The sequence below is a fragment of the Pan troglodytes genome, chromosome 11 (assembly GCF_028858775.2).
Source record: "Pan troglodytes isolate AG18354 chromosome 11, NHGRI_mPanTro3-v2.0_pri, whole genome shotgun sequence".
NCBI classification, from domain to species: Eukaryota; Metazoa; Chordata; class Mammalia; order Primates; family Hominidae; genus Pan; species Pan troglodytes.
Window position 1 is genome coordinate 40,115,071 of NC_072409.2, and position 13,003 is coordinate 40,128,073.

The following is a 13,003-nucleotide window of genomic DNA, read 5'->3' on the forward strand; positions in this document are numbered from 1 at the left end:
TTATCCCCCTTATTTCCCTCACTTATTCCCATATCCCACTCCTACCTCCCCCAAGGAAAGGCAAACACCCCATATTGTGTTTGTGTGTGTGCTTGCAAGATGCTTGTTGCTATGTACATCAGTGCCACTGGCTTAGGTATCTTTTCTGTTCTGTTTTTGTTTTTTCCACTCAACACTTTGTTTCTAAAGACATCTCCATGGTCCTGGGTGTGCCTCTAGGCATGGCTCCTCCCTGCTCCCTGCAGGAGCCATAGTGGGGTGCATCCATCACTTCACCCATCCAGGCCCCTGGGACAGACACCCAGGTCACTTTCAACTCTCCACCCTCACAAATAATAAATGTCCTTATACATGTTCCCTTATGGACCCAACTGGGAATTTCCTTAGGACAGGTTTCCAAGAGCAGAATTGCTGAGTCAGAATCTGTGTGCACATTGAACATGCCCAAAACCTGCCAGGTTGCTCTGCAGAATGGCCATGCCCATATCCACACCCACTGGCAGAGGATTCCTGTGTCCCTACCTACCACCCACATTTGGGATTTCCTGGATCCCTCATTTTTTGACAGTCTAAAAGTATAAAGTAATATCATATTGTGACTTTAAGTATCATTTCTCTGATTCCTAATGAGTTTGGATATTTCTTTCTGTGCTTATTAGTCATTTGTTAATTGTCTGTTCTGATCCTTTGATCTTTTTTCTTTTTTTTTTTTTAAAAAAAAAAAAAAAGACAGGGTCTCCCTCTGTTGCCTGGGGTGGAGTACAGTGGCACAATCATAGCTCATTGCAGCCTTGAACTCCCAGGTGTAAGCCATCCTCCTTCCTCAGCCTCCCAAATAGCTGAACTACAGGCATGCACCACCATGCCTGGCTAGGTTTTTTTTTTTTTTTTTTCATGGAGGTGGGAGTCTTGCTATGTTGCCCAAGCAGGTCTCAAACTCGTGGCCTGAAGCGATCCTCCTGCTATCTCAGCCTCCCAAAGTGCTGGGATCACAGGTGTGAGCCACCGCACCCAGCCCTTTGACCATTTTTATTTTGAAGTTACTGTCTTTTTCTTGTTGGTCTGCAGAAGTTCCTTACATAAGCTAGGTATCAATCCCTTATTGGCTTTAGGCTTTGCAAGTATCTTCTCCCATTCTGTCGCTTGTCTACAAACTACCTTCAAGTCCTGGTTGAGCAGAAGTCTTAATTTTGATGTAGATAAACCCTTTTGGTTTTTGTCCTAAGGTTTGTGCTTTTGAAGTTTCTCAACAATTATTTCCTGTCACTCCTAGCAAGTGACCCCCTACCTGCCAGGTGCTGGCTGGCACTGGTTGGGTATGGGGGTTGGTGGGGCTGAGTGGGGTAAGATGCAATCCTTGCCCTCAGGGAGCCCACAGCCCACCCAGTGCAATGAGGAGCAGACACAGACAACAGCAAAGTGTGATGCGTGATAAGTGATGGCACAGGCAGCTGTGGGCATTCAGAGGAGGGCACTCAGGTCTACCTGGCAGAATCTAGGAAGGATATCTGAGAGCAGTGGGATCCAAGATGAATTTTTTTTTTTTTTTTTGAGATGGAGTCTTGCTTTGTCACCCAGGCTGGAGTTCAGTGGCACAATCTCAGCCCACTGCAACATCCGTCCCAGGTTCAAGCAATTCTCCTGCCTCAGCCTCCCAGATAGCCAAGATTACAGGCATGTGCCACCATGCCTGGCTAATTTTAGTATTTTTAGTAGAGATGGGGTTTCACCATGTTGACCAGGCTGGTCTTGAACTCCTGACCTCATGATCTGCCCACCTCGGCCTCCCAAAGTCCTGGGATTACAGGCATGAGCCACTACACCCGGCCCCAAGATGAATTCTGAAGGACCTGAGGGAGGTTGCCAAGAAGAAGAGAAAAAGTGCTCCCAGGGTAGACAGCCTATTGCATATGACCTGGGTCTCCTCAGGTACTTAGCTCTTGTCCTTGGGCCAGTTTGCCTAGATCGATGGACACATCTACCCCTGGCAGTTACTGTACCCCAGGGTATTTGGCCAATGTCCACCTAGCCTGTTAAAAATCTCAAAACAAAGGTCAGTTAACTAAACTTATGAAAAATGTGGCAATAGCATATTGTTTGTGACAGTAGAGCACAAAGTCTATCTCTGTTCTATGCTGCTGAGAGGTAATGCTGGGAGAGGGAGAGGGAGCAGATTGGGATGGGGTGGAAGTGAAAAATCACTTCCTGAGAAATGGCTGTTCATCCTGGGGAAGAGCAGAGTTGAGGCCCATGGTTGCCAGGTTCCAAGTCTGAAGGATGGTCAGGAGCAGGAGCCGAAGTGATCTGGGGCCCCAGCACAGACCCAGGACCCATGAGGGGACGTCACACAGAGCAGGTTTTAGCTTGGAATGAGGAGGACCTTTCCAAGCAATTGCAGGATCATTGAACAGGAGTTTGGGGCTACAGAGATCTCCCATGCAGCCCCCTCACTTAGCAAGACCCAGGTTGGGGATGGGACTTCCCCAGGGCTACTCAGAGTGACCGCAAAGCCAGCACCAGCTTGGGGGCTCCTGTCTTCTAGCTCAGAGCTCTTTTCTATGCCTGAGTTTGGGAGGGGGTGTCCTAGAATTGAGTACATTTATAGAATCTTTTATTTTTGTTGAGCCAAGATCATCTTTTGTTTCATACCCCAGAGTTATACATTGTGTCTCAGTGTGCGTGTTTTCAACAACAATCAAATTCTAAAGGACACATTCTGACTCCCCCAATTTGGAGCCAGAACCAAGTGAGAAGACAAGTCTACCCCTGGCAGTTATTACACCCACCCCAAATAAGATTGGATACAGACTGGATATAGACATATCCACATATAGACCGGTTGACCTTGTTTGCACAGTGGAGTTAACAACAAGCCCAAGAGTTAAAAGCTGAGAGGGCTGTGTGCCTATCATGGCTACCACCTGGCTGGACTGTGGGTGAATGCAAGAATACAGGGGACACAGTCCTTCCATCTGCAGACCCAGGAGGCACCCTGAGCAGAGTGCAGGGGATGAGACCTTATACTGCCTGGGACAACAGAAGCAAGGCTAGCCAGCAGGAATCAGAAGCCCTGGACACACATAGGACATGGCTTCTACATGAAGAGCTGTCATGCACAGAGCCCTGAGTCCACAGCAACTAGGACACTGGGAAGGGAGGAACAGTACTCAGGGAAGGCTTCCTGGAAGAGGCAGGTAGGGTTTGGACAGGTTAACTTGTTAAAGGGAGGGAAAGCCACCTCCCAAGTGGAGGAACCATGGTGAGGAACAGATGGCAGGAAGAAAATATGAAGATATTTCTTGGGAACTTCACATAGAGCCCACAGTTACTTTCATCATGAATAAAATAACCGTAATTTATTGGACACTTACCGTGAGTTAGGTTCCAAGCTAGGAACTTGGCATATATTCTCGTCTTTAACCCTCTTATCAATTCTAAACTTCCCAGTTTACAGATACAGTCATGCAAGATCTGAAATTGTGATTTAAAAAAAAAATCTCTATATCTCTGGCCCCTAGCCCAGAGCCTGGCACGTAATGGGTGTCCAGTAATGTCTGTTGAATGAATGAATGAAATGATAAAACTAGAGGATTTAGTATCAACATCTCTCCAGCATCCAGGATGTCCAAGGCCACCTGGCTTGAGGACATGGGAATGACTTTAACTTCCCACCACCTGCAGTGCTGCTTTTGAGAGATGCTTTATCATGAAATACCATGAGCTGAGCCTGGCATGCAGTAGGCACTCAACAAATGTGGGCTGAATGATTGGCAGCCCTGCTCAGTATGGGGGTAAAAGTATGCTGAATTCAGAACTAGGAGACCCATGTTCAGTTGCCCACTGGGTCGCTGCTGAGCACGTGGCTCTGAGTGGGTACTTAACCTATTTGAGGCTCCTCCTGCCTCTTTAGACCAGGATGAATTATGCCCAATTCATGGTTTGCCATGAGCATTAAATGCAGGAACTTGTGAAGCGCCTGTGAGCCTCCAACATTGCCCCCAGGGAGAGATTATGGTGATTAGGGTCGGTGGGAAGCTGAGTATTATTTCAGTGCCATGGGACGGTGCATACAGCAGCGTATGTGAGTCAGAGGGGCGGGCTGTGTGGCCGGGGTGCGGTGGGGTGCCAGCCACACCATTCCCCACTCTTGATGATTGATTCTGATCAACCTGCATATTTCATGCGCTGCCTCCCTGCCTCAAATAAATAAATCAGGGCCTCCTCTGAGCAGCAGGACCTGATTGGGGCATCTGCAGGGCTCAGGACTTCAAAAGGCCAAAGCAGGGATGCTGGAGCCCCCCAGCAGATTCTGCTAATGTGACATTTAGGGGCCGGGTGACCCAGGTAAGCAACAGCCGCTTGCTCAGTGTGATGCCCCCTAAATGGCGAGGACCCTTGTGGGGAGAAGGAAGTGACTTTTACAGCCCCTGTTTCCACCACCCACGGTCAGAGGAACACAGGCAGAAGTGTGGCCCAGGGGATTCCCTGTTCTGTTTTCTGAATGTTTCTAAGGGCCAGCAGTGCACCTGCATTTCTGCAAAGAAATTCCCTTAGAGCTCGAGCCCCAGGAGGCACTTCCTCAGGGTGTGCCTTGGAATTCCTATATAAACTCCAGGCATTTTGCTGGCCAGGGTCTGCAGCTCTGGAAGGGACCCGCCTGCACTTCACAGAGGCCTTCATCTGGGGATGGGTGGACGATCCTCCTCTTTGCGCTTCCCACATTCAGGAGGCACAGGTGGTCCATGAAGTGGGCACTCGGCACAAACTGTCACCTCTCAGGAATCCCATCGAGGCACCCCCATGTCAGGGAAAAGCATGGGCTATGGAAAATGTCCAGGGTTTGAGTCTGGCCTCTATTCTTATTACCACTGGGGCCCTAGGCAAAGCCACAAGCTGTCTGAGCCTCCGTCTCCTTGTCTTTAAGGTGGGACTGAGACCACCTCCTCCACACACTGTTTTAGCTAGGCAAGAAAATGTACATAAAATAGCACTGATCCAGCACACTATAGAGGCTCGGTCAGTACCCCCAGCCCTTCCTACCTGCTCCCCACCATTCTCAAGCCTGCTCTTCCCTGAGTGCCCTATCTCTGCCCTCAAACTCACTGCCCCTTGCTCCATCCTTCTAACCACAACCTTTCCCTAAATCTGCTTCATCCATGTTCACTGGTATCCTCCCAGATGCCAGATCCTCAGACCCTGCTCAAGGGTCTTCTCCCAGCCTCTCTGTGGCATGTGACACTGCAGCCAGCTCCACGGTGAAGGTGTGCCTTTCCTTGGCTTCTAAGATGCCCACTCCCTCCCAACACCCTACTCCTGCATCCTGGTCACCCCTTCCCAGTCTCTGCTCTGCCCACCCCAGGGGTCAGGGCTCCTCCAGAGTCTGCACTTGATGCTCTCCTCTTTTCACTTGGCTCACTTTCCCTGGGGGTCTCATTCCTGCCTCGAACTCCGATTCCCATCTTCCATGCCGATGACTCCTGCTCGCCCCCCAGCCACACCTCTCCCCTCAGCTCTAGACTCAAGAGCATCTCTGCCTTGATGCTCCACAGGCATCCCAGGCTCAGCACATCCAAGATGGAACTCATTATTCTTCCCCTTGTATTTGAACCCCTCCTGGGTTCCCTGCTCAGAGATGGGAACTGAAATTCCTCATCCCCACCAGAACCTTGGATGACCTTGGTCCCCCTCTTCTTCATCTCCCATTTGATCACTCAGTTGTCCTGATTTTACCTGGAAAAAAGAAACCTTGCTTAAATCTGATCCCCATTTCCATTTCTTCTGCCACCACTCTGGGCCAGTCCTCATCATCTTTATCCTTGACGATGACCAAAACAATGAACTAAACACACCAAGAACTGTAAGAAGGTTGAGAGCAAATTTGAATGCACCACTTGGGTTTAAAAACACACTGAACAAGTGCAAGGAGCCAAGGGCAGTGGGAGATTATGCTTAGTATGACACAGCAGAGCAATGTGGCTTCTGAAAGATGCTAATTCAACCTAAGGATGCATATAATAGCAATGTGAACTCCAGAATGAGGGAAGGGATGGTGGCCTCTACTTGCTGCTGACCAAATCATGCCAAAAGTGCACTGGTCAGTCCTTGGATCTACACTCTACAGAAAGACTGACTTTATGGAATGTGGCCCAAGGAGGGGCTGGGGTGGGGGAGCAGGGAGATTGAAGTGCTGTTCTGTAAAGAGGAGTTGGGGGGTGGTATCAGCAGACTGTCCTGTCTTTGTCTTCAAGTATCTGGGCCTATCCTAGGGAAGATGGAGCAAAAATGGTCTGTGTGGTTCTAGAGGGCAGAGCCAGTTGAGCAGGGGGAATGTTACAGGGAAACATTTCAGCTCAGTGACCAGGAAGAACTTGGTACCAGACAGAGTACAGTTGTAGGGAGCCTGGGCTCCCCATCTTTGAGGTGTGAAGCAAAGGATGGACAACCAGTTGATGAGACAGAGACAATACAAGAGAATGTTCCAGCCTAGATCAGGTTAGAAGTTTTGTGATTCTAACCAGAAGAGGCATTGGAGAAGGGAAGCCTGCAAGAATATATCCAGGGCCTGTGAGGGGAGCAAGAGCCTGGAATAGGAGCACCCAGACACAAACCCAGATCCCAGTCTAACTGGCCACTGTCTTTTGCTCCCCACAGACAGCAGGGAGGTGAAGGTGGGAGAGTACAACGCTGTGGCCGACACACTGGAGATCATCAATGACACCATCAGATTCCAAGGTAAGGCAGGTGGGCTTCTCAGAGGAAGGGGCCTGCCCAGTTGCTCCCAAGCCTGGACATTGTCTAAGGGTTAGGGACAAGCTCAGCATCCTTGGCTTCATGGGGTCAAGGGAACATCCTCAACACATACACTCAATCGTTGAGCACAGGGCTCCAATCACTTGTATGGGCTCCAGCACCTGGCATGGGTCACTAGCGTTTGTATGAAGTGCACACTGAGGTGTTTAAACCATTGGATGGCCAGGAGTAATTCTTTTTAAATGTAGCCCTGCTAAATTTAGGTCTATCTTCTCCTCTGGCAAAGGGTTTGACTGGGTTGGCAATAAGGCCTGTCTATCTGCTGCTCTTCCTAGAAGATTATTTCTTCTCCTCTGCTAGAGAACTCCTCTTCAGCTTCTATAACCAGCTCAAATGACACCTCTTCTGTGCAATCTTCCTTAATTGCCATCTAACTGAGCTAATGACTCCCTTCTCTTTGCTTCCAGTCTTTTTTCTCTGCCTCTCTTATGGCCACTGTCACTTTACATTGATATTACTAGGTGATTCAGCTATGAGCCCCTGACTGGATCCTATTTAACTTTAAATTCCTGGCACCAGCCAAGGTCTGACGCGTGTTGGAGACTTGGTGGTATTTAATGACAAAATGAATTGATCAAGTGGATGGATGGATGGATGGGTGGGTGGGCTGGTGGATGAGTGGATGGATGGATGGTTGAGTGGATGAGTGGGTGTGTGGATGGATGGATGGATGGATGGATGGATGGATGGATGGATGGTTGGGTGGATGCATGGATGGGTGTGTGAATGGGCAGATGGATGGATAGATGGATAGGTATGTGGGTGGGTGGGTGAGTGGATAGATGGACAGGTAGATGGGTGGACAGATGGATGGCTGGGTAGATGGATGGATGAACTGATCAAGTGGATGGATGGATGGATGGATGGATGGATGGATGGATGGATGGATGGATGGATGGGTGGGTGGGTGGGTTGGTGGATGAGTGGATGGATGGATGGATGGATGGATGGATGGATGGATGGATGGATGGATGGGTTGGTGGATGAGTGGATGGATGGGTGGTTGGGTGGATGAGTGGATGAGTGGATGGATGGATGGTTGGGTGGATGAGTGGGTGTGTGGATGGATGAATGGATGGATGGATGGATGGATGGATGGATGGTTGAGTGGATGCATGGATGGGTGTGTGAATGGGCGGATGGATGGATAGATGGATAGGTGGGTGGGTTGGGTGGGTGGGTGAGTGGATAGATGGACAGGTAGATGGGTGGACAGATGGATGGCTGGGTAGATGGATGGATGAATTGATCAAGTGGATGGATGGATGAATGGGTAGTGGATAGATAGATGTATAGGAGGGTGAGTGGATGAGTAGACAGATGGACAGTGGATGGACGGATGGACAAACAGACAGTCTAGTCACTTAATAGCAATAGAGAAAGCTGCCACATCCATATTGTTACTTTGATTCCACTGGGTCAGCAGAAATTGGGACAGCTGGCTTTCTGTGCCAGGAGCTTTTAAGTTCCTTCTTGAAAGCAAGGGCACCAGAGAAGGCTCTTCCTCAGGCCCTTTGATTAGACTCTGTCATGTTCCTATATTTCCACTGAACCTGAGGGATTCAGCCTTGAGAACATTGCAAAGCAAAACTCCAGTCAGCCTCTGAGAACCAGAGTGGTCTCCACACTCAGGTGAGCCTCCCTATCCCAACCGAGGGAGCTGTCACTGGACATATCGTCAAGTATTACCTCAAGGGTGACACCCCAAATTCACACAGCCTGTTGTAACCACCAGAGCCCTGATCCCCAAGATCGGCATGTCTGCTATCAGACTGGGGAGATCAGGGTTTACTGAACAAGGACTCTGGGTTTACGAATTGAAGAAAAGATTCAAGCGCCAAACAAAAGACACAAAACACAACTTACAGGAAAAACATGAATTTGGTGGGGCAGGGACCAGTAGCCAGGACAGTGGCTACACAACAGTCAGAGGGTACCAGGTCTTCATTGGTGATGCCCAGGCCCTGCCTTTCAGCCCCGGGCTCTGCCCCCAGGCTGAGAGAACACAGGAAGCCGCTGTGCCAGGCCTACTTCCTGCTTCTCAGACCTTCCCCACTACCAAGACCGTGAATAATCAGCCTCTGAACACAGAGCCCAGGCAGGTCAGGGCAGAGCCCAGGCCTTCTATCCACACCTGGCCTGGGTTCAGCTCTCAGCCCCGCTCACTCGGACCCCTACACTAGCCCCCAGTGAGGCTTCTCACTGCTGTGCTAGCCTTCCCTCCTCAATCCATTCTGCCCTCAGCAGCCAAAGTGCCCTTGCTGTCATGCCAGGCTTAAGATGCCACCTCTGCTCAGAGCCCCGCACGTCCCCACTGCTCAAAGCGAGGGGACCTCACTCTGAGCTGTGGCCCCAAGGCCTCCATGAAGGGACCCCTCCTCGCTTCTCTGTCTCCTCTCTCAGATTCCCCCCAACTAAACTGCTTACAGTTCCTCAACTGTCCTGAAACACCACTGGGCCTTGGCTCATGCTGTGCCTTCTGCCCAGGATGCCCTTTCCTTCTCATCTTCCTGGCCAACAGCCAACTACTCTACTCATCCTTCGAGACTCAGCTCCTCCGTCGCCTCCTTTCTGTAGCATTTCCTGACCCCGTCAGGCAGGACTGCACTCTGCTCCCTGCTCGCTCTCAGGCCTCCTGTCTGATGTTATCATATCACCTGGACCCCAGCGTCACTGGCAGCAGTTTGTGTAGTAGTTAGACCATAAGCTTCAGGGTTAGGCAGATCTGAGTTCAAATCCTGCCACTTACTAGCTGTAAGAGCTACTTAACACCTAGAAAACCATTGCCCCCTCTGTCAAATGATAATAACTTAACTACCCCTGAGGCTGTTGGGTGGATCAAGTGGGAAAATCTCTATATCTTGCTTAGCTTGTCATAGGAATTCAATAAATAGGATTGCTTATTAGTGCTTTTTTCTTTTTTCCTATGGCTAGTGTGTAAGTTCCCTGAAGGCAGGGACAGTGTATTTTTCATCTTTGTATCATTGGTGCTCAGTCTCAGGCCTGACAGATGGGAGTTGATTATTAATTGTGATTAATCATCATTAATGATGAATGAATGAGTGAATGGCAACGAATGGATGAATAATGAATGAATGGACCAGATGAAAAGCAAGAAAGAAAACTCAGGACTTCTGCTGTTACTAATACTCATGATAAACCAAGCATTTGGTTTCCACAAAGTCTTAATACCCCTTGTGGAGCCATCATTTTGCAGGAAGAGAAGAAGGAGTAAGAAGGAGACAGCTTTCTCTTGTCTATTGTCAATTTTCTGGAGTTGTTTCTACACAATAGGCCCCAAACCCAGTAGTGATCATATCACCTGTGAACCAAACCTCAGTCTTCTTTCTGTGTCCATAGAAGGGCTTGTTTCCAGACAGGATCTCACAGATGCCCCAGCACTGTTCTTGCATTTGGTAGCCAGAAGGCACCTGAGCCAGGTGTTTGGGGAAGGATGATGGACAGAGGGGGAAGAAGCTTCCAGATGGTGAGCTTTCACTTCTGGAAGCAAGAAATGATGTTACCTCCATCTCCTTGTGTCTGCTTTAGCCCAGACTTTTGGCCCTTGATGCCACTTTTCTTATAAATGTTACTTTACATGGAATTGCTTAAGGCTTCACATTAACCACACCAGCAGGTTCCTTGATGTTTTCAAACCTGGCAACTTCCCTAAATTTCTTAGATGGTTCAAACTCTTAATCCACTGAATGTTTCTCGCTCTCTATTTTTTTTTTTTTTTTTTTTTTTTTTTTTTTTTTTTTTTTTTTTTTTTTTTTTGGTGAGATGGAGTCTTGCTCTGTCACCCAGGCTGGAGTGCAGTGGCATAATCTTGGCTCACTGCAGCCTCCATCTCCTGGGTTCAAGCGATTTTCCTGCCTCAGCCTCCTGAGTATCTGGGACTACAGGTGTGCACCAGCACACCCAGCTATTTTTGTATTTTCGGTAGAGACGGGGTTTCCCCATGTTGGCCAGGCTGGTCTCGAGCTCCTGACCTCAAGTGATCCACCCGCCTTGGCCTCCCAAAGTGCTGGGATTACAGGCATGAGCCACCACACTCAGCCAAAGCCACTGAATATTTCTAAACACATTTGAACTTGCTAGCAGTGTTTTAAACCCAGATGTTCAGGGGAGTTCTCACTCCCTGCTACCACATCTGCCCCTTTCCTGCTTGTCTCCTGGGAAGAGAGGCATAACTGGTACCCTGGTGGGGCTCCCAGATTCCCAGGCTTGGCTACTTTGTAACATCCGGCTGATTCCACATACCCCTACTGGAGAGAAAAGCCCTGAAGTTTCACAATTCCACAGCAGAAACCTGACCTAAAATAGCAGCTAAGAAAGAGGGATTCGCAGGAAGCTGGGGGAGTCCCTGAATCCCTCATCCCAAACCAGTCTATGTCTGCTAAAACTAAAACAGGACTGAAAGATGGATTTGCTCTGAAACCCTCAGGGTTCCCCCGAGTTCCTTTGAGCAGCGCACCTCTGCAGTCACATAGAGAAATGGAATCCCACAGTTGCAGGCCAGTTCTGGCACAGCAGGGAGAGGAAGGTAGCTTCTGCCTCCCACAGTTACTCAGAGTCTTATGGAAACAGAAAGCCAGATAGAGCTTTTAAAACACAATGACATTGAAGCAGAAATTCTGCAGCCAAAACACCTATGTGTCACCATGGAACCAACAGGCAAGGTGTCCATCCTGTTGAGGAGGGATCATTTATTGTGTATGTGTAGGAGCAGAGATCTTGAGGCCAGAGCCAAGTTCTTCATCCCCGAAGGCACCCACTGGTACCCACTCACATCACCCAGCCCTGTGCTTCCAGGCCGTTGTTGCCTTGGGGGATAAATGGTGATGGTTTTTCAATAGTGTAATTAGACCAAATCAAATTCTAGTCTTCTAATGGCTATTAAATGCATCACAAATCCTTTATTGATTCTATTTAGAGAAAGAAATAAGTCCTGGCTCAGGCTCCCTGTTGGGCAGACTGGCCAACCACCGGATCTGGCTCACCCAGTAGATAGACGTGCCTTGTGTAGAGTTTGTGCACAGGGCCTGGCTGGATGTCAGGGACACTAAGGCAAAGGTGTTCTCGGGCAGTGACTTGCATTGGGTCCCACTGATGTCTTCTCTTGATCCTCTAGGATCCGAACCACCAAAAGACAAGACCATCATCCTGGAGCAGCTGCGGAAGATCTCCCTACCTCTCTACAGCATCCTCTCTGCCCTCACCATCCTCGGGATGATCATGGCCAGTGCTTTTCTCTTCTTCAACATCAAGAACCGGAATCAGAAGTAAGCCACCCTGGTCCTCCTCTGTGATATCACTTTCTGAATTGACAAGCCTATGGACACAGTATAGGAGTGCCACATGACAGATTCCCCAGGGACACAGAAGTCTGCAGGGCAGAGTTTCCCAAAGTGTTTCTCAGTTGCTAGGATGTTGTAGGTGTTACATGCATGTGAGTACGCGCGTGTGCGTGCACGCACACAAACACACACACACACACAGAGGCCGGGCTGCTGGTTGCACAGGAGTTTAGTCAAATAAGTTTGAGGAAGTTAAATAAAATCGAAGAGTCCAAGTCCACGGGCCTCCTCAGAGCTTTGGATATACTCCTGTACTTTGTGGAGGTCCAGCAGGAGAGAGCTAGAAGACAGAATACCCCAAACTTCTTTGCCCCTATCCCCTAGCATCGCTGAGAATCACCACTGAAGGGGGTCACAAAGTCCAGTGAAATGGACTCCCATTGGTACAGTTCATTACGGCCAGGAAGCCCTCCCTTCCATCATCCTGTATGACCCTCCGGGTAACTCCTCATTTCACAGAGAAAAGCCCTGAAGTTCAGCGACAGAGTGCTGCTGTCCACTCGTGGCAGACTGTCTTCTCGGTTTCTTGTCTTAATTTCTTTTCCCCACCACATGCCCTTAATTCTCCAGAGGAGAGAGGCTGACTGAGTTATTCTGGTCAGTCATGGGTAGAACAGGCCGCCACTCCAGGCGGTGGTTTTTACCAAGTGCATTTTGCTTCTTTGGTGTCCATAGCAAATCCCTGAACCCAGCCCCAAGCCTTTTTGTGGAATAAGCAGGGGTGCAGAGCGTGGGCCGTCATGGGGACAGCCACAGTGACCACCTACATGGTGCCATGGCTCTGCCATGGTGCCCAGAAGCCACATTGCATGAACTCGTGGGCTGTCAGGAAC

At 49.2% G+C, this 13,003-nt stretch overlaps 1 protein-coding gene across 1 annotated transcript in view; it reads left to right on the plus strand.

The window, feature by feature from the left end:
• The window catches only part of GABBR2 (gamma-aminobutyric acid type B receptor subunit 2), a 422,124-nt gene that overhangs the window by 309,771 nt on the left and 99,350 nt on the right, over positions 1–13,003 (plus strand). Inside the window, exons 9-10 of the mRNA XM_016961310.3 lie at positions 6,652–6,732; positions 11,945–12,095. Coding sequence (XP_016816799.1) covers positions 6,652–6,732; positions 11,945–12,095 — 232 coding nt within the window. The remainder of the gene's footprint in view (positions 1–6,651; positions 6,733–11,944; positions 12,096–13,003) is intronic.